The sequence below is a fragment of the Asterias amurensis genome, chromosome 10, assembly GCF_032118995.1.
Source record: "Asterias amurensis chromosome 10, ASM3211899v1".
Classification (NCBI taxonomy): Eukaryota; Metazoa; Echinodermata; class Asteroidea; order Forcipulatida; family Asteriidae; genus Asterias; species Asterias amurensis.
Window position 1 is genome coordinate 15986197 of NC_092657.1, and position 22070 is coordinate 16008266.

The 22070-nt window shown below is 36.8% G+C and overlaps 1 protein-coding gene across 1 annotated transcript; it reads left to right on the plus strand.

Annotated features, from left to right (window-relative positions):
• Positions 1–564: 564 nt before the first annotated feature.
• On the plus strand, positions 565–15166 carry LOC139942734 (uncharacterized). The gene is made up of 13 exons (XM_071939528.1): positions 565–595; positions 4275–4556; positions 5198–5316; positions 5874–6135; positions 6470–6798; positions 7098–7236; positions 8238–8560; positions 8977–9118; positions 11785–12119; positions 12721–12859; positions 13557–13771; positions 14167–14302; positions 14883–15166. Exons 1-13 carry the CDS (start codon positions 565–567, stop codon positions 15164–15166), a joined length of 2736 nt encoding a protein of 911 aa, XP_071795629.1.
• Positions 15167–22070: the final 6904 nt, after the last annotated feature.

Sequence of the window (22070 nt, forward strand, 5' to 3'; positions counted from 1 at the left end):
TTGACGACCAATTGAGCGCAAATTTTCACAGGTTTGTTTTGTATGCATATATTGAGATACTCCAAGTGCTAAGACTAGTCTTTGACAATTACCAATAGTGTCCAGTGTATTTAAGTGTTAATAGTTTTGCATACATCACTAATATCAAATCCCGCCCAAAAGGAACTCATGTGCCAAATAGTGTCATAGTACAATTTGATTGCAATACAGAGCATCTAGGAAACAAAAGCTTTCCACGTGAACCCACACCCCAAGCCGTTGAGTTTTTGTGTTCTGCACATGCGCCACTTAGTTTGTAAAAAAACACCGTTTTGCAAAAATGTGTAATTAAGTGATAATGTATCTACACGCAGTGTGTACATTATATGTATAGAAACGTTGTGTGTATATTTAATTACTCAGTGCAGGGAGGGAAGCTGTTGATCAACACAAATACACATTTTCGCCTCGGTTTTAGATTGTTCTCTGCATCTGTTGGTAAAATTGCTACTCTGTTTCAAAACGATTCAAGAACTCTGCCTGTCTCTGTTGATACAGAGAGTTTTTGTCAGTGGAGAGGACATGATGGGTCCTTTGCTGTTCCTGGTTCTCGGTGGTAAGTGCACAGTTTTTCTCCTCTAGGTAAAAAAAAACGAGTATTGCAGACTCTCATCAAAAATTCAGTTGAATTTGTCCTCGATATTTTGTTTTTTCGTAATCTAACAAACTACTTAAGCCTGTATATTTCTTTGAAAAAAAACAATTGTTTCCCATGGTGTCATAATACGTTGGGCGCGCGTGTGAAGTAACTGTGCGGTAGTTAATGATACAATGTGAGGCAACGGACCTGCTTCCGTCATGAGTAATTTGCCTTTTTATCTTGATCATTAAATTATCTACTCTGTTTTTATTTTTTTATTTTAAGAGGTGCTCTTACATCCTTGTAGAAATAATAGCTAGTAGGAAACTGTTATTTGAAGTACGCTGAATACTTGTTAAACCTGTGCGAACCAAAATTCAACCTGCTGATAAAAAACTGCTTGTTGTCAATCAGGTCAAACTGCTGTGCATCACTCGCAGTAGGGGCGTTGACAACATTTCTGAGTGATTGGATTAAATAACAGCTTCTTACACCTGTTTGATGTCATTGTTAGATTGTACAACTATATTGTATGATTGTTCTTTTATTTTGTGCGTTTTACCTCACCTCAAAATGAACCAACGTTAATATCACGCTAGCTGTAGGCCTACGGCTCAGAGGTGCCCGGAAACTCAATAGTTACCTTATCTTCGCGAGACTCGCAAGTCTATTGAATGTGACCACTGGGTAAAACCATACTCTTCTTAATTGCTTACTCCATCTTGGTCCGAAGGTCTTGGATGTTGTTGTTGTTTCCATCCGTGCCGCTTGAGTTTGTTGAATAGATTCTTTCAAAAGACTCTTTAAAGGCAGTGGACACTTTTGGTAATTCTCAAAATAATTATTATCATCAAACCTTTCTTGATTACGAGAAATAGGGAGAGGTTGATAGTATAAAACATTGTGAGAGACAGCTCCCTCTGAAGTGACGTAGTTTTCGAGAAATAAGTAATTTTCCACGAATTTGAATTCGAGACCTCAAGTTTAGAATTTGAGGTCTCGAAATCAAGCATCTGAAAGCACACAACTGTGACCAGGGTGTTTTTTTTTTCTGTCATTATTATCTCGCAACTTCGACAACCGACTGAGCTCAAATTTTCACGGGTTTGTTGTTTCATGCATATGTTGAGATACACCAAATGAGAAGACTGGTCTTTGACAATTACCAATAGTGTCCACTGTCTTTAAAGTAATTTATAGAATCGTGGTTTTAAATGCCAACAAGTAACACGACTTGACATTGCGTACTACACGTGATGTCGATTTGATTAATGATTTCATTGAATAACAGATTAGTTCAAGCTGCTGAGTAATAATGTGTGCAGAATACAACAAGCGCCTCGCGCTAACAGATGAATTTACATGGTGAATAGAAGTAAAGGCTTTGACATTATGATTATTACTTTCCCCTTCATAGTTGACTTGTTGATGGTGGTTGAAATATTTAGTTTTACTGTTTCGTTTCTTCATCATCATGATACTGTCAAAAACCGATGACTTGTCAATTAGTCAGTTTGATCATTTTGATGCTCGCTAAAAGCGTTTATACATTTTCATGTTGTTGGTTAGTACATTGCCGATGGTAAATTATTTCTGAAACATTTGTTTATGTAGGAGTTGTTCCTTTTGTTTCCTGTGTTGTTCGTATATTTTCCAGCTGGTTGTTTATTACGCTATGGTGTTGCATGTTGCACGCTGTTTGTTTCTCGCTAAAGAGGTGTACGCGTTAAAAAAAGGTTGCCTCGTAAAAACAAACCTGTTTCTATTCATATTTACAAGGAGAAACATGTACGCAGTAATATTTTCTTTTCATGGCAAATTTCGGTTTTGTAGTTACCTCTGTAGGATGTTGCATCTAAATCCACTAACATTTAAAATGTTGATTACTGTTTTTCTCTTGACTTAAGTTCGTTTTGTAGTTACCTCTGTAGGATGTTGCATCTAAATCCACTAACATATAAAATGTTGATCACTGTTTTTCTCTTGACTTAAGTTCGTCTGGTATTTATTTTGTTTGCAATACTCGTGTAACTGTTTTTCTTTGTATGTATGTAATAATTATGATTTGTCCCTTGCAATTTTGGTTTTACATCACGTAAAAAGCGAATTTGCGAGTCAAAGGTTAGGGTATACGCTCGTTTAGGCACTGTAACTGACAAGTTTAGGTGACAATGTCGCGAAATGATGTAAGTAGACACGTGCACAGTTTATAATCAGGAAATAAAAGGGTAGCGACGACTTTTTAAACGGACGTTTAAGAACGAATCGGTACTCTTTTATTCCCATCCATAAGATGCCCTTTTGTTAAAAACGTAACAAATTACCATTATAGACACATTGATAAATTCGAGGTTTGAAATATGTTTTTCAAAAACTTGGTGAAGAATCTGTTTGATGCGCGTGGGTTGTGTGTACGCGCGCGCGCTTAGAAATAGATTACGCGCTGTTACTAATAGCTATGAATTGCGTTCCGCGTGATAATATTGGCGTACATGAGCTTGCGCGCCCGACACGCGGAAGCCAGCCGGTTATAAACAGCTCCAGCTGGTCATTATCAACCGTTTAAACACCCCCACGTGACGCGCTCTCCACCAAAAGGAGTAGCAGAATTGTCTGGGGTATTTATGAATAATGTTTCACTATGAAACGGCAAGAAGATCAATGCAACATATCCATGTGTTGAAACAACCTTTCAATGTTCAAATGTCAGGCAAATCAATCGACATCGAACGATCACCCCAAATCGACCCTAAAATAAACACGACTGACATCATCGAAGTGTATCCGATGTTGACTGATAAACGTACCACTATTATACTAATAGGTGTCTTTATATCAAAATAATACCTTATACAAGGAGAGCAATGGTATTTCACACTGTAAGCTTACATCGGATCCAAACATTGTTGCTATACGATACATCATCGGTAGAAAAAGCAACTAACAATTGACAACTGTGTTGTCACCTTGAACTTTCTTTAGGCCTTCGCTTAAGCAATCTCTTCCTGCTTGTGTGGTAAACAAAGCATGTAGTATAAGAAACAACAGTACACGGTGAACTTGAGGGTACAACGGTGTGTAAAGCTCTTTTCACATTGTATCTCTTTTTGTATCAGTTCATATGGGCTCCACCCCTGAAAGTGTAAAGAATGTTGTCTTGATCATTTTGTACAACAGTGTGTAAAGCTCTTTTCACATTGATCTCTCTTTTGAAAGTGTAAAGACGGTTGTCTTGATCATTGTGTACAAAGTGTCATGTTTTTGTCACAATCTGAAAATTATTTTCACCAATCGCGTGACTATCAATACAATTGACGGTTGAACCAAGAACATTTACTTGAATTGATTTTTGGTTTGTAAACTTGGTTGCGATTACTTTTTAAAGTGTATGCTTATGAAAGTCAAAAACATATTAAGACGAAGGCCACAATCGTTATGGTCAGATAGTGAAGATGTAAAAGCACCGACAGTTAAACTTGAAGTAAAACTCTTATCACAATATATCACAATATACTGTTTAATTCCCAAATACGAAACTGTCTGCATCAAGCAAGACTTTGTTTTAACATCACTGCGTATACGTAGAATATCTTTGCACAAACAACAATAAGATTAACCAAATCCAACTGCGTGGTATTATCTGTCTCTGTTGTAGTTTATTTGCTGAGTGCCAGTGACGTAGCTGATACTAAAGTTTGCTACTTAACCCAAGAACCTGATCCGGATAAAGGAAACATACTACGATGGATCCAACCATTTGAGGATATGTGTTTATGTACGTCAATCCGACCAGGAGGGCTGTTTAAAGTAGCTCCAAATAGAAAGACTAAACCCAGCTACACTGATGAACCGATCTTCACTGATGACCAAGAAGATATACATGACCATTATGGTTGCCATTATCAAGACGATTTGGAGATTTGGGCAAAAGACTCAGGTGGGATTATAATCAAAGACTTTTGCATGGCAAGAGTGTGGTACTACCACTATGGTATCGAGCTAGCCCCTGTCTTAGGAAAAGGCGCTTAGGGAAAGGCGCTATAAAAATGGTATTACTATTATAACACAAAATACCCCTAGCACAATAGCTGTTCGGTACTTCTCCGAGTTTCCAACAAAAATTGCATCTGCATTGCTACAGAAGAAGTATTACTAATAGAATGCCAAGCTAGCTCGATTGTTTGAGGCACGTAACGAATCTTTAGCAGTCAGCACCGCATCGAATCAACAAATGCTATGTTTTGCATCGGGTGAACAACATATTTTTACCCTAACAAGAAGAACCACTTTTTGCAGGAAATCAGCTAATGCATTGAGCTTAATACTAATGTTAAAAAATCAAAGTTAAGCATGCTTAAAATTGGATAGAGGAAACGGCTGTGTATATGAAATGATTGTTCATACTCTGTTTCCAGGGGAAAAAAATATGTTTTATTCATAAATTTAGATAGGACACAAACATGTAGCAACGCCAAATACTTTGATTGGAAATATCAATCATCACAGCTGTCATTTATAAGCAAACAAATTGTATAGATTATATTACAATAAATAACTTCGTTTTGTTTATTCTTTCAGACTGTCAGGCTTTGCTGGATGCCGGTTACAAAGAGGATGGTATTTACACTATCCATCCATTCCAGAATGATAAAGGAATAAAGGTGTTTTGTGATATGACACACCATACCGGCTGGATTGTAAGTACTCAAGTGGTGTTTTATTTGAGGGATTAAACTGTGACGACGAATTCTTCAACGGCCTTTTAAAACCGGCAGGGTCATGGTCGTGTGACGGCACGGCCACGACCCTTAAACGGCAGTTTAAGAACTCGTCGCTACCCTTTTATTCCCATTCGTGAATGCCTTTTTGGTTAAAAGAAGTAATAAAGTACAACAACTCTGTAAAATGTATCCGTTTCCGACGTCCTTGCGCTCTGTACGTGTGTTGTATTTTTGTGACAGACAAGTTTTGGAGTCGTTCGTCCCCGTGCGCGTAGTAGTCTTGGTGCAAGACGTTCTCGTTTTCCTTTCACGCGCAGCGGGGCAAACTCACCAACAGCGCCCGCAACTTGAGTCTTGGGTAATTTAATCCCTATACAGCTCACCTAGGAAACTAAACCGGGATGGTGCGTTGGTGACGTCAATGGTTGACGGTGCAAAGTGCGAAGAGAATAAATTATAAAAAAAAAACGAAAAGGTTGATATAAATCTGACGGACAAGTCAAAATAACATCATATAAACATTTGTTTTCAAGGTGTTCCAGCGGCGCGTTAACGGATCGGTCAATTTCAACCGCAGTTGGGCAGAATACAAGAAAGGCTTTGGGTCAATGGATTGTGAATTCTGGCTTGGAAATGAGATTCTCCACAACCTGACCGATGCTGAGAGGAATTGGACAATCCGTTTAGACCTGACCAATGAAGAGAACATCACGGGTCATTTGCTGAAGCCACAGTTTCACGTTGGACCTGACAATTACACCATGTTTCTTGAGCACTCCGAGATACCACCAACTGGTATGTCTACTTTTAGTTTGTTCCCACCATTACCAGGGCTCTACTGATTATATTAATAATCTATTAAGGTTATTTTAAGGCTCCATTTATTGTATTTTTTTAAAGAACAAATTGTAAAATGTTTTTTTGTAAATCACAAACGATGTTTTGACGGGCCTGTTCTCAATTACTATGTTGTTTATGTTAACTTTTTAAAACCGTCATTCAATTTAACATTAAATTCGACACAATTAATTCCGCCAGTTGAATCCGGGCAAAAATCTTAACAAAGCTATTATTAATTGAACATTACTTAAAATAATTAAAGGCTAAATTGTTTTGTTTTGTTTTCCAGTTGGTAGATATTGTGGACACAAACTAGGAATGGAAGACGGGAGTATTCCTGATGATGGGATCACAGCATCTAGTCAGTACAGTGAGCATGATGAACGGTTTCCGCCAAGTAATGCACGACTGAATCTGAACGGTTGCTGGAGACCAGCTAAAGAACAATTCGATGATTCATGGCTTCAAATATATATGGGTAAGGAGCCTGTGCATATTGAGGGAGTCATCACACAGGGCCCACACTATGATTCCTGGGATTGGGTGACACACTTCCAGGTACAATACAGCATTGATGGCACTGCATGGATGTACGTGAATGAGGCCTCTACTCCACAGGTAAGAGTACTCAGCAAAGACACTCTTCAACCCAACATGTATTCCTTATAAACAAAGACACTCCAATCAAGCTGTAGAACTATTATTCATGACCAAAGGCTTAATTATCATTTTTTTTTTCACCCCTGTTTATGTACATACATTCTTTGGCAACACTGATAGAAACACCCCAGTTACCAATATTCATTAAAAACATAGACACTCAAATATGCAGTACAGCCACTATTTATAACCAAAGTGTTAATTATCATTTGTGTTTATTATTGTTTCCACCTCTGGTTTGTATTTTCTTTTTACAGACATTCGTTGGCAACACTGATAAAAACAGCCCAGTCACCAGTATATTCCAGCAGCCTATTCAAACACGGTACATCCGCATAAGACCAACAGCCTGGGAAGACAAACCAGCCCTACGAATTGAACTCATTGGCTGCAGAGGTATTGTTTCAATCAATTACCACGTTTTCAAATGTCAGGCTTATCGTACATAATCTCACTAACATGATTGGGTACTTTTTGTAACACAAAACACAATGTCTACAGATTTACATTTAACTAACATAGTTTTAAGATTATGTTAGTAAAAAGCTTACCTTTATTTATTACTTGCTGAGGTGCTGTCGTTTTGAGAATTTAGTGAAACATTTTCACGACAATACGTTTTGCATGCTAAAACAAATGTTATCTCCTGAGATGAGCATTATGTTCGTGACTTGTTTTACTAATTTCTCAAAAAACAACAGCACCAAGGGAAACATTCTACAATTTTTATTTTCAAACTGTGTAAAGTGACATTTTGTGGTGTTCTAAAAAAGTACACATACCCTTAAAACGAGACACGCCTATAAATCTCATCTAAAAAGTAACTAGAAAACAATGTATTGCCAGACTTACACAGAACACTGCACATAACAAATTCGGTGCATCAGCTGCAAACCAACAACCTGGAATACTTAAGGTATTGAGCTCAGTGGCTGCAAAGGTAAAGGATATAATTTAAAGATGTATGCTGTTGACTACTCACCACGTTCTCCAAGAACTCGAAGTAATACAATTGAGACATTCAAAACTGTACTCGATTGTGAGTTGAGCACAGTACAAATAGAGTCACTGCAAAATATAGAAATGGGGAAAAAAGTCGTAAAGTCAGAATATGTTTGCACTCAACCTCACTCCTCTTCAAAGTTACTGTAAACAATTATTAGACTTACACATTAGCTACTATAACAGTTATTAGACTACACATTAGCTGATATTATGAAAATGTACTATAAAGCCAAATTAAAACGTGTTTCTAAGGTAAACCAAGGTCTCAATTAGAATTAATTAAAACTAAACAATTCTGAACTTAACAAGATCAACTTCAAAATTCGCAAAAACTGAATGTTTTCACTTAAGGCTGGCTTGATAAAACACTATGAATTTATTTATTTTCTCAGTTCATAAAGTTTGTCAGCAGAAGCTCGGAATGGGAGATGGTACCATCCCTGATGGAAGCATAACGACATCGTCTACTGATGACCAGAGATGCAGCGAGAACCCTTACGGACGGCTAGATGTGAAAGGTGGCTGGTGTCCCACATGGAAAGACAGATACAGTGCATGGTTCCAAGTGGATCTAAAGCACCCGGTATTGATTCAAGGTGTTGTTACACAGGGTAAAAACCACAAAGAGTACTGGGTTACAGAGTTCATCGTATCTTACGGTGACGACGAGCAAGACATGCGCTTCATAGGAGGTACAGATAATGGCAATGCACAGGTATGACGTTATAAATAAATGGCAGAAAACTGTTCAATGCAGAATATTGAACAAATATTGAACACCACCATATATAATTGATTGCGAAGATTATATTGTTTGACCATCGATTCACTAAAACGGCAATATTACTATTCCTTCATAATCAATAATTATTTTGTTTTACATATGGAAACGGAATGAACTTTTAAACCAGATTATTTAAAAACAATTGTTTATAACATACTGTTTCTCAGCATGTTTTACCACAAAAAGAAACTGATGTAGTAAGCGTCTACATATTTAACAATCAAAACCTAAACAAAATCGATATCGCGTATGGAAGCTGCGATACACATGACTTTGGCGGAATCAAACTGTTCTGTTCTGAGATAGCTGTTGTTATTGAGCATCACATAATTATTTTTTTTACACAGAAATTCCCCGGAAATACAGATAAGAATACAATAGTAACCAACATGTTTAGTGAGGAAATCAGAGCACGCTACATCCGCATAATACCAACTGGGTATCAAGATGATCGTCCTGGACTGCGTATTGAACTCATTGGATGTAATGGTAAAGTCGTAAACACATTATTTCATTTATTGTTCAATCCCTTTTGAGTTTTACCAACAAAAATAATCACAAGATTGTTCTCATTTTTGAGTTGTTGATTTTTTGTTTTTACTCAAATCTCAAATTTTAAACAGACACTTACTGCAGTCCTTTTGATCTCATTGTACATAATTGAGACATTTCAAACTGTACTCGTTTGTGAGTTGAGCACAGTATCAATAAAATAATTACATTGCAAAATATATAAATGAAGAAAAAAAGTCGTAAAGTAAGAATATATTTGCACTCTACCTCACCCCCCTTCAAAGTTAGTGTAAACAATTAGACTACACCTTAGCTACTATTCTGAAATGTACTATTATAGGCAAAATAAAACGCGTTTCTAAGGTAAACCGCGTTCTCAATAAGAATTAATTAAGTTAAAACAATTCTGAGGTTAACAAGACCAACTTCAAAATTCGCAAAAACTTATTGTGTTCACTAAAGGCTGGCTTGATAAAACACTATGAGTTTATTTATTTTCTTGGCTCATAAAGTTTGTCAGCAGAAGCTCGGAATGCGAGATGGTACCATCCCTGATGGAAGCATAACGACATCGTCTACTGATGACAAGGAATGCAGCAAGAACCCTTTTGGACGGCTATATGTGAAAGGTGGCTGGTGTCCCACATCGGATGACAGAGAGAGTGCTTGGTTCCAGGTGGATCTGAAGCACCCGGTATTGATTCAAGGTGTTGTTACACAGGGTAACAACGACAAAGGGTACTGGGTTAAAGAGTTCACCGTATCTTACAGAGACAATGAGCAAGACCTGCGCTTCGTAGGAGGGACAGATGAGGACAATTCACAGGTAGGACTTCATACCTACATTACAGAAAACCTTTACATGTATTGTATAAAATCAACAACAACCACATGTAATGTATTAGGCAGATTATATTGTTTCTTAATGAATTCACTGACACCGGCAAGTTCACTATTCCTTCAAAGTCAATCATTCTTTTGTACAGTGTTTCCAGATGTCTACAGCGTTTTAAAAATTATGAACAAAAGGAACGTTTAAACCAGATTCTGCATGACATTTTTGATAACAGAGTGTTCCTCAGAACAACGAGCGGCAGCACGTTTTACACAAATAAACTGCAGTAATAAGCGTCTGCATTTATTTAGGAATACCAACTCTCAAGAAGATGATCAGAGCATACTGATCGAAACGTCTCGGTGAAACCAACGGTTCTTTTCAGAACCACCCCCAACTAATGTATAGATAATCATTATATGGTGTTACCGCAAACCTTTCCATACCGTTATCCACCATGCACAATTTCAAATCCTACTAATCTTAACTGTAAAACAAAAAAAAAAAAAAAAAAAAAAAAACATATAGGGCTTATATCGTGTACGAGCAGCGATTCCTGAGACATGGGCGAAATCAATATGTTTTGTTTGTTCTAAGATAGTTGCTGTTATTGAGCATCACATTTGTTTTCCACAGAGATTCCCTGGAAATACAGATCGACATACCAGAGTAACCAACATGTTCATTGAGGAAATCAGAGCACGCTACATCCGCATATCACCAACCCGGCATGGGGGCGGTCGTCCTGGGTTGCGTATTGAACTCCTTGGATGTAATGGTAAAGTCATAAAAAACAATTATTTATCCCGTTGATTTTTATAACAACAACTGACAACAACATAACTATAAATTCTCCTTTATTTTGGTTTGTTGAAACTTTGATTAATGATGTTAATGGGCTACGTCTCATATTTTAGGCAAACACTTACGGAATTCAAATTGATCCCATTTGACAGAATTTTAACATTATTATAGACAATCGCTGCAAATACTTTTGCTTTTTATCCAAACATGTATCATTTAAACTTGTATTACATGCAATTGATAATCCTAATTGATACTTTATTTTGATTAAGCAAATAACAATTAGTAGCGAAATTTAAGGGCTAAATACAACCGCTTTAGGGGTGTACCTCTTTCCCCTGCAGTTTTATAAAAGTGTATGTATTTCCTCCTGGCTTAACTGTTGGAATATGTATATATTGTTGTCTGTTTTACAACGTTACTGTGGAAACAATAAACCTTCAACCTTAAACCTTACTAATAATAATAAATAACAACCCGTTTTTTATAGCGCTTTTCACACCCGGAGGCCGTCCCAAAGCGCTTCACATTATTACTGGTCACTAGGCCTTAATTTACTCATTAAACTATTTCAGCTCCCTAGTGGGGAGTATGCAGCCTGTTCAACGTTATTATGCACTACTCGGCTATTAAAACCAATCACAAGAACCATCTCTGCCCTCATCCACATGTACCCATTTACCCCTGGGTGGAGAGTGGCAACTACAATTAATGTCTTGGTCAGGGACACAAGTGTAACGACCGGGATTCTAACCCACACTCTGCTGAACAGAAGTACCAGAGCTTGAGTTCGATGCTCTATCCGCTCGGGCATAACACCCCACAACGATTCATTTTCAATTTCAATTTGAGAAAACATTTTTTGTCAGTGGCGGTAAAGTCACTTGCTTGTTTTTTCCGAAAAATACCACACTGTGATCGGAATTCGAACAATACATTATAAAAAAAAAATGCACTCCGATTAACCTATTATTGCGTTGCCTTTTATTTTTAATTGATACAGAACGCTTCTTTTGTTTGGATCGTCTCGGAATGGGAGATGGCAGCATTCCAGACTACAGAATCACAGCATCAAGTCCACAGCAGAGGGAAGATGGTAACTGTCAACCAAGCAATGCACGACTCACTCAATCAGCAAACAGTCATACTATTGGCTGGTGCCCTGATCATAATGACAACAACCCATGGTTACAGATTGATCTCGAAAGTAATGTCATAGTAGAGGGAATTATGATGATGCAGGGATCTGATCAGGTAATCAATGAAGATGTGAGTCATGGGTACAGGCTGGAGTACAGTGATGACCAGAGCACTTGGCATACTATGGGTTCAGCACAGGTAAGAACATACATGTTTAATGTAAATTGATTAGGTTATTGGAACCTAATTATGTCAACCTGTCAAGCTTCTTAAGTCTGCTTCAATTCGCACTTTCTCGCATTTTGCTCCTCACACCCGCAATGCACTCACCATCTCAATCAGACAGGGAGTCAGACTTTCCTCAAATTCGAGAAGTGTATCAAACATTATTTTTACCCACTATAACACGCTGTGTTCTTGATGAATTGGCGCTTTATAATGGTTTCACAAATCCATTAAGTCCGACTGTAAGAACAGACAAGCAAAACTATTCAAACGGATTTGGTTTATCTTGTTCAACTTGTTTTTGGACAACCACAATGTCGCTGTGCCGAAGATAGTTTAGTTTAAGCTTTTATGGCTACTTTTTAACTACACATTTTGTATTTTGTTTAAATCAGACTTATGGTCTCGAAATCAATTCAACTGTTGTGATATGCACAGTTGAATTGATTTTGAGACCATAAAAGTCTGATTTGAACAAAATACAAAATGTATATTGATAATTTTGCTTTGCTAAGTTCAATGCTATTTGATGGAGATAGCATGATCATAATTTGTAGTGTTTGTTTCTTAACAGATTATCCGAAGAAACACCGCAGCAGACTCGGTAGCTACCAGCATGTTCAATCCACCAATCACTGCTCGTTATATCCGCATCACACTAAACCAGACTGATGGCTCTCTGTGGATACGTGTTGAACTACTAGGGTGCAAAGGTTAGTTCTAACGAGATGTCTGAGACACATTGTCTTTAAAAAAGTTGTATTCGTCTAAATATAACAGTGAACTGATCGTGAAAACTGTGTACATACATTAAAAAAAAATCCAACACAGCAATATTTTAAACATTAAAAGAGTGATTGACAAAGTTACAATTCATAATTTTAAAGTGTACATATTTGAATGAGTTTTGCTCAGCTTTTTGAAGCAACTTACAACTCTTAAACCAAGATTGTTCTCGAATAGTTAAGATAAATTCACGTTTTGTAATCTTTCTTTAAAGTAATGGCAATAACAACTTTTTTGATTGATAAACGGAATTGTTTCCCCCCCCCCCCCACAAACTTTCGATCTGAGAATTGGTTATTACGCTAATGTCTCTCCGTTTTGTTCTCTTAGTATGGACAAGTGTTTTTGCTTTAATTGCTCTGGATGACCAGAAATTTATCAAAAGCTTGGTGACTTTTTTAATTATAATGTTCAAAAATTAGTTTTTTTTTTGTTGATGAAGTATTTATAAACTCAATTGATGAACCAAAACCAAATTTGTTTATTTAACTCACGAGCCAGAGCCCAGTTTGAGCCTATCGTGTTATAGAGAAGCCTTTTACAAAGACAGTCCAGAACTTTACAGAACTGGAGAACAACACATTAAATTCAAATATTCAATCAATCAAATATTTGTATTTACAGTACGCTGGGTATGTAGACAACGTCTTCTTAAGCAAGCCCATATCATTCCAGACGAATCACCACGGCTTCAGATTGACCTGCTGTTAGTAACTCAAGTTGAGGGAGTCATAGCACAAGGGGAAAATGAAACGTCATTTCAAGTAGAATACAGCCTCGATAACGTTACCTGGGTCAACGTCAGCCACCAGGGAGCACCTGATGAAGGAGAACCTCAGGTAAATGGTTCTGTCATTGCACAAACAAAATTGGTTTTGTAAAGGGGCACATCGGCTGAATTGGGCTATTAGGGCTACAACATAGACTAAGATAATGACTTCAAAGGTCTGCCAGGAATGGAGAAGAGCAGTCACTATAACAATATGAGTTATGATCCTACACCATTAAATTGCGTATACGGTGAGCCGGTGTGCCTCTTTAAATTGACGAGTTTTGTTTCTGGCGGAGTTGTTACTCAACTTAGCTTTAAACAAGGACAATTGATAATCCCAGAAGCTCGTGCGCACAAGGAACATTGCAACATTATGAACAATGTTTTACTTTGTGATTAAGAAAAAGTAAAGGTAAAAACAAAATTTGCCTTAATCATGTTGTTCTATCTCCTGTGCTACAGACGTTCCATGGTAATACTCTGCAATCCGCACCGCTAACCAACGTGTTTAAGCAGCCGATCCGAGCACGCTTCATCCGTGTCACTCAAACAGACGTCGGACATCCAGCCGTAAGCATTGAACTCGTTGGATGCAGAAGTAAGTTCCTTGAAAGTAATAACCCAACTGAATTGTAATTCCAACTGCTGGTGTGGTTTTACTTGTTGGTTTGGCTTTAATCTTAATATAAAGAAATAAAAACGATGTGAAACGTGTGTAAAACAAGCCTTGTATTAAAGTGTTTTGAAACAGTATAGCCTGCTAATTTACACCTTTCAGTATAGCCTGCTAATTTACACCTTTCAGTATAGCCTGCTAATGTACACCTTTCAGTATAGCCTGCTAATTTACACCTTTCAGTATAGCCTGCTAATTTACTCCTTTCAGTATAGCCTGCTAATTTATACCTTTCAGTATAGCCTGCTAATTTACACCTTTCAGTATAGCCTGCTAATTTACACCTTTCAGTATAGCCTGCTAATTTACACCTTTCAGTATAGCCTGCTCATTTACACCTTTGATATAACTTATATTCTAGAACACGCGTGCAGTAACTTTTCTAAAAAAAAAAAAAGAAGCTTACCAGACATTAAAAATTGCTTACTTAATTTTTGAAAAAGTACCTGAATCCTTTAAAAGAGCATCAAATTATATTTGTATTTTATTTTGTTTTTTCCAGATGATATTCTTGAGACTGCCAATAATCAAGCCTTCAGCATTCACCATCATACAGATAATAACCAACACGACACAAACTGCCCAGGTCTGAATAGTGAAGGAGGATGGTGGTTTAATAGATGCTCTGGTATACCTGGTGTAGATAATAACCTTAATGCTGAATATATCCAAACTGGTGATACTAAGGGTCCATACAAACGAGTTATTAGAGCTACTGAATGGAATGGGTCTCGTATTGTAAAGACTGAAATCAAAATACGCCGCCAATCTCCACCTCGTGGCTAAAAATATTTCAGGATGAAAATTTGCTCAGCCCATTGACAGTCAAATGATTAGGAAACGCACAATCGCATGTTGGTGCGTTTATTTGTCAAATTGAAAAGCTGTTAAGCCGAGTCTTAAACATGGTGTTACAAAAATCCATTTAAAATATGGTCTTTCACCGTCAAAAGATCAAGAAACGCAGACTAGTATGTTTGTGCAATATTTATCATACTCACATACCGTTTGTCATACAAGATGGCGACTTTTCATGGCAAAAAGGGTTATTCAATACGGTCTATCAGCTAAAACAAAACAAATGCAGCATGACTGGTAACCTGGTTTTTTACTTGGCTCAAAAATGTTAAGCACTATTTTTTCTAAACATTTACTCACCCTCAAGTACACTCATTTAAACAGAAGCAAGCTCACACACCAATGAGAGCGGACTACTTGCTCTATGACTTGTTTATTCTTTTAAGAGATGCAAAGCTTTACTACGATTGTAGAGTGTATCAACCGCAGCCTGAAGTTAAATTGACATTCACATTGAGTAAGAACCGATTGGCGGTTTGGAATAATACGGCGTATTCAGATCAAGCTCTTAGTGTGGTAACAAAAACGGCTTTCGGATGAAAATATAATTTTAGATTACGAAATTGAATTTGCCAGGTTTGCCCTAAAATCTTTATGTATTCATATTATGCATTTATTAAGCATTGTTTTAATCAAAGTAATTTTGAATTGTATTTCGTAGATAGATGCTGAAACCATCTTTAAAATTCAGAAGAAGTTATCACATCAATGTAAAGTTAAATAAACTTGTCGTACACAAGGGATACCTAAAAACAAACTGCTAAATAAGTTACAGTTACTCTACGGTTTAGGGGAAACACAGGTGGAAACGAATTTATGGGCAATGAGTGGGGTTTAAATTAAGGAAAACAAAACATTTGTAATTGATTTGAATTTTACAGAGTTCCAATTTTAAGAATGGTTTCTTGTAGAGGTTGATGTAAACAAAACATTTAAAAGGGTTTTATAAATAAAGCGAACGGATTATTTAACTTTTCAGCACAATTCGGAAGGAAGAAGTATTAAGTAATTAGCATTGCCGCTTTAAAAAATTATAACTTTATATAAATGTTCAGTGACTTTATCAAAATCACGCAAATGTAATACTTTGACTGCTTTTTTTCTACAAACAAAACGGCACAGCGTTTTGTCCCTTTTACCCAGCAAGTTAACTTGTCAAACAGCCATATCAAACAATGCGTACCATGGTAAAATGAAACAGTTGTCATGGTAATACGTTAACCTTTTCAGTTTGTTCACCTGTATATGTTACATTAAAACAAGTCTCTTAAAACAAGTCACGAGCTTTGTGGTGATCAACATCCCCCTAACATACCATAACAACATTGAAGGAAAATTATTACACTGTGTTCCCATGCCTAATTATCGATGGTTTTGATGTCATTTCGTTAGAGATACTGTAAGGGCCTTGTCACACAAGGCCAATTTTACATGGCGGCAAACCAACTGCAGTGAATGTTACAGGACTACTTTGGAGGCAAATTTGTCAAACAACTTAGCCTTGCAAGGGAAAGATTTGTTCTTGAAATTTGAACAGAAACCTTCAAACATATCATTATGTAAACAACTTTTAACAACGACTGCTGAATGATAAATGAACAGAGAAGTTGTACCTGTGCATTGACATAGGTGGGAATACTTTTACAAAACTTTTGTTTTCCAATCTTAAGTATTACATTTCAGCTTGATTCAAGAACTTTTGTCGCAAGCAATTTTCACTAAATTTTAACTTATTTTAACTAATATCTGCACCTATCAATATTTGTGTGTTAAGGTAGTATTATATTGGTGTTGATTAACATGGTAAATTATTGGTAAAATTGTCATCTCATAAACCATTTTCAAGACTAGGTTTAAACAAAAATGTTTTTAAAATTAAATACATGAAAGCTGCGATTGAGTAGAATAATAAAAACAGTTTTATATTTGTCAACAAAGCAAACATGGCAAAAAACCTTAAAAGAAACATTACGTTTTACCAAACTGGTAAAACAAAAAAAACAACTTTGTTTTAAGAATGGTTTCTGATTTTAAGTGTTGTAATTCAATTGTAATTGTTTTGAAAAGTTCCTAAATTTAGGGGAAAAGTGTTTATTTTAGTGGTGGTACTTGCCGTTAATTGTTTAACAAATTCAGTAACTAGGGCAATGAGTTGGATTCAAATCCCGGTCGCTGGGTATGTATGGCTAGATGGAAGATATGTAGTTATTGTGAGTGTTTGGATTAAGTTATAATGACTTATAAGTGACAACATGTCTGTCTACAGAGAGCTGAAATGGTTTAGGGGATAAAACAATAATCCGCAAAACTGATGGAAATTGTAAACAGAACAACCAATGTTGGTGGTATGTGTCAATGTAATCAAATAAGAATTACAAGCAAGCAAACTCAAGACGAGACAAACACATGAACACACTTGATAGTTAGCGGTTAAAATAGGTCACAGCTACTTGTTAAAAATCATTCAACTAAATTTTAAGTAAGAAGTAGATCATTATTGAGCTCTCCTACTGCCAGTTTTCAAAGATTTACAAAGTCTCTTGGTTTTAGTGGAACAAAACATGATAAACTAGACTAAAATGGTACCAGAAAGATATCTTTTGAACAACGATAATATTATTATAATTGACATTTATTTCTGAACACTGACCTTCAAAAGTTAAAGGCAAACGATGGTAACGAGCATCAACTGGTACTTGTTTTATAGTTCGCTATGGTAAGCAATGGAGTTCATAACATCTGGTGACCAAGCAGGTCTGTTACACTATCGCAGACGGTTTGTTAAAGCTTTGAATTCTGAACAAATCACAATCAAGTGAGAAATCAATAATCTTTATCTAGGTAACCTTATTATATAATCAGTCAAAAGAACTTTTAAACCTTTCAACATTTGTTGAGTTGTTATGTATTATTATATCGATGTATGTATAAATGGTAATAGTTGAAATCATTGTTAAATGCTAGAATTCTCTTTTGATGAATTAAACATCAAAATGCTAACGACCAGGAAAACGAGTTGGAAGACTTAGGGTTTTACTATTTTCTGAGTAAACAAATAATGTATTGAAAATAATGAAAAAAAAAATATATATATATATTTTGCAAAAAGCAAGGAACGTTTATTGATATTGATACTCAAGAATTCAAGCGTTAAGAATGGTTTCTTCTGATTAATAAGAATGTCTTATTTAAACGTAACTTTATTAAGCTAACAAAAAAATTAGACCTAGATTTTACTTCAATTGCATGTTTTAATTGAATGTTTTTATTGCACTGGAATCAAAGTAAAGTGGCAAAGATAATCGGTTTGTGGGTTCGAATCTTTGTCGATACAAAAAGGTTTCAGGCCATCACATAATGCCTCGATAAATAGGGCTGTAAAATGATTAAGAATAACGGTAACACTTACCAATCAAAAAGGGGGTCAAACTGCTACGTTGTTGAATTATCAAAAACAAATCATTATCCTTGCCACTTTAAAAATTTTACATTTTGTTCCTCGATTGTGATTTGCAACGTTAAGTAAACTTGTTGGTAGTAACTATTAATAGACCGTGTAAGTTCAACGATGACAAATCTCTCATTACTTTTTTTTTATTGTTACAACATGTAACAATAATCTCTAAATGAGTTGTGGTGGTTCTGAAAAGAACTGTTGCAATGCGTTGGTTGCACTGTTTTTAAAGACCCAAAAATACTATTATTATTATTTTTTTTTTTTTTTTTTTTTTTTTTACGCGATTCATTGGATGAATTTACTACATCATTACTACTATTTATTACATCACCATACAAGTGCACAAAACGTTAATAATACACGCTGTAAAGCTGCTTTTAAAAGTGTCAGGAAGTCCAGATTGTATCAAGGTCGACTTACACAGTCTATTGATTTGTTGTGGAAATGTACGTACAGTATGTCTTGGCGCGTCTAGTATAGTGTTCAAGTTTAAATTCAGCCATTGTCCATGCTCATTTGCCGGGGTTCATCACACATTTGTATACATGTTTTGTTAATTTCCCCCTAAAGGCCCGGTCCCACTAGGGATGTACCAGAACCTAAACGAAAGGACGTACGGAAACCTAAATAGGACGTATGGTAAATGCTCGGGCGTGTAACCAGAATTTTGATTGGTCACTCGATACTCTTGCACCAGCAGCACTGCCTGTCCCCTCATTACTGCAACCATCTGGAACGTATGCAAATCTTTATTGTCCGAGAGGCGGTCTGAAAGGCGCACCACGACCATGCCCAGATTAACCTGTAGCCCTATTGTCCAATTGTGGCACACAAAGGATGGGCATACCTCCTGACAGAAGAGATAGAGACAGCTTAGAGCCCCGGCACGTGTAACCGCATGTCGTTGGTTCAACCCGCCAAATTGAATTGAGTGAAGTGTGGAATCTCATGAGTCATTTTCACTCTATAGTTATTCCCGGGAAATTCCCGGGTACCTTTGGTCGATCTTTTTAAACTACTAAGAAAAGCCCTTTTCACACCAAAAGTATTTCCTTGGGTTTGATCGTAAGTGTGAAACGGCCGTGCATATTCCTTTGAAATAGTACTCCCGGAAGTTACCTATATAAAACGGGATAGTGACAACGGTTGCTGTGGTGACGGTGGGGTTAAAAACTCCAGGGATTTTTTTCCCGGGAGTTTATGAAAAATTAGTGCCGCCGATCGCCTGCAATGCTAAATAAAGGGGGGGGGGCAATTTTAAGCCATTTTGGTCCATTTCGCGCTATTTTATTTATTTAGTTATTTATTGTTGGTGAGCTTGTTAAAGACACAGTACACGTTTAGTAAATAATCAAAATATAAATGAGCATACAAATTTACTTGGTAACGAGCAACGGAGAGCTGTTGATAGTATAACATATTGCGAGAAATGACTACCTCTGAAGTAACACGGTTTTTGAGAAAGAGGTAAATGACTTTTATTACTATCTGAAAGCACACTATTGTACAACAAGGGTGTTTTTTCTTTCAGCTTTTGTTATCAATGACCAATTGAGTCAAAATGTTCACACAGGCTTGTTATTTTTATGCATATGTTGGGATACACCAAGTGAGAATACTGGTCATTGACAAATTACCAAACGCGTTCAATGCCTTTAACTATTTAGGGTAGAATTCTGTAGACCCCCCCCCCCCCATCTTTTATGCTTTGTGTGAATTTTTTAGTTTTGTGTTAATTTATTGGTTACATTAATTTCTTCATGTATGTCCCTCGAGTAAATTAATGTATACCCCACATACACCCCGCCCCACTCAAGTATCGAAGGAGCTGAATGCACACTCCGATTTTCTCAGGGGAGCCAAGGGTTGTTTTAGAAACAAAACTCGGATGTAAAATCTCCTCGATATTGAATATTTGAAGTTGAAATTTAAACATTACTTCGAGAAAACAAAACAAGGGTCCGTATTAAAAGGCCACATGCACGAAACGAAGACACATGGCTAAAGCGGGGGAAACAATATTTCCCTTCGCCGTTTGTAAACGAGTCCACATGGAGCTATACCACCGGGATTAGGCTATTATTTAGAAAGAAAACCACATAGTGCAGCCCCCCCCCCCCACCCCCCACCCCCCCCCCCCCCATTTACCCAAATGGGCGGTATGTATAGTTCTGCGAGTGAATTGTATTATCCAGTGCACTGTTCATTGCTCATTATTCAGAACTGGGCGTACGCCAAATGGAATAATTAGGTACCAATGTGACACGCACAGCCTTTTCAGATGCGGCCTACTGCACACTGATGGACGAAATTTTTAGGTTTCCGTACGTCCTTTCGTTTAGGTTCTGGTACATCCCTACTGCAGCGATAACGAGAACGATAACGATAACGACAACGACAACGATGCAAAGAGAACGCATTCCATTGGTTGAATGAGCGTGTGCGTATTCTGCGTGGAGCAATCATAGATATAGAAGTAAAATAATAATTTATATGGGAGCAATTCAACCGATAGAATGCGTTCTCTCTGCGTCGTTCTCGTTATCGTTTTCGTTATCGCTGCAGTGTGACTCGGCCTTTAGTCACCAAAACTCGTTACTAAAGTGTGCATTTTACAACTTATGAAGGAAATCCCTGTGTCAAAAACAAATATGTGTACTCAGTAGAAAAATAAAGTTGACTTTAAAGGAAGAACAAAAGATGACTGACTGAAAAAAATGTTTCAGACAAACCCCAACCGTTATAGCTGTATTTTGTCACTGGCATATTCATGACCTAACACAAGCTCACCAGTTAAAGGGGGGAGGCAATCAGAGGTTCATGGTAGTAATCCGATAATCCCTTAATCCTATAATAGTGTTTGAAGGTAGACCGACACTAAGATGTCTGTTGTCGGGGCTCAGTCAATTTTAATGAGTCTCAGTTTGTCCTGCTTGACCTCTTGCCTACTGAGTATTCATGAACCACAAGATTTCCATTCCAAAAACCTAGATCGGCAATACCTTCTTTTAACTTTGTTGTACCTCGCTACACAACAAGGCATTACAGCGTGTTTGATTATGATGCCCTCCCTTACCTCTCGATTGCTTAACTGCGGTATCAGGTACCAATATTGTTAAACATGGCAAATAATCGCATTGGTTTTCCCTGCCCTCAAATTTAAAATTGTAAATGGAAAGTTGTAACTGACTCTACAATTCTTCGAAAAATTGTTGGTTTTCGTACCACCAAAGTTAGTATAGAAATCTCAGCTAATAAGTCAATTTGCAGAAATGTATATAGATAAACCAACAATAAAGTGCACATGTTGTGGGCGTTGAAGGTTTGTGGATATTAATTTAGTCTACAAGTTCGAAAACCTTAAATAATAATTTG

What these genes read in the sequence shown, in the direction of transcription:
- LOC139942734 (XM_071939528.1), top strand. Translation starts at nt 565, where the DNA reads ATGGGTCCTTTGCTGTTCCTGGTTCTCGGTG. An exon ending in GCTGTTCCTGGTTCTCGGTG is followed by an intron (nt 596 to 4,274) that starts GTAAGTGCACAG and finishes TCTCTGTTGTAG; the next exon opens with TTTATTTGCTGAGTGCCAGT. An exon ending in CTGATGAAGGAGAACCTCAG is followed by an intron (nt 13,772 to 14,166) that starts GTAAATGGTTCT and finishes CCTGTGCTACAG; the next exon opens with ACGTTCCATGGTAATACTCT.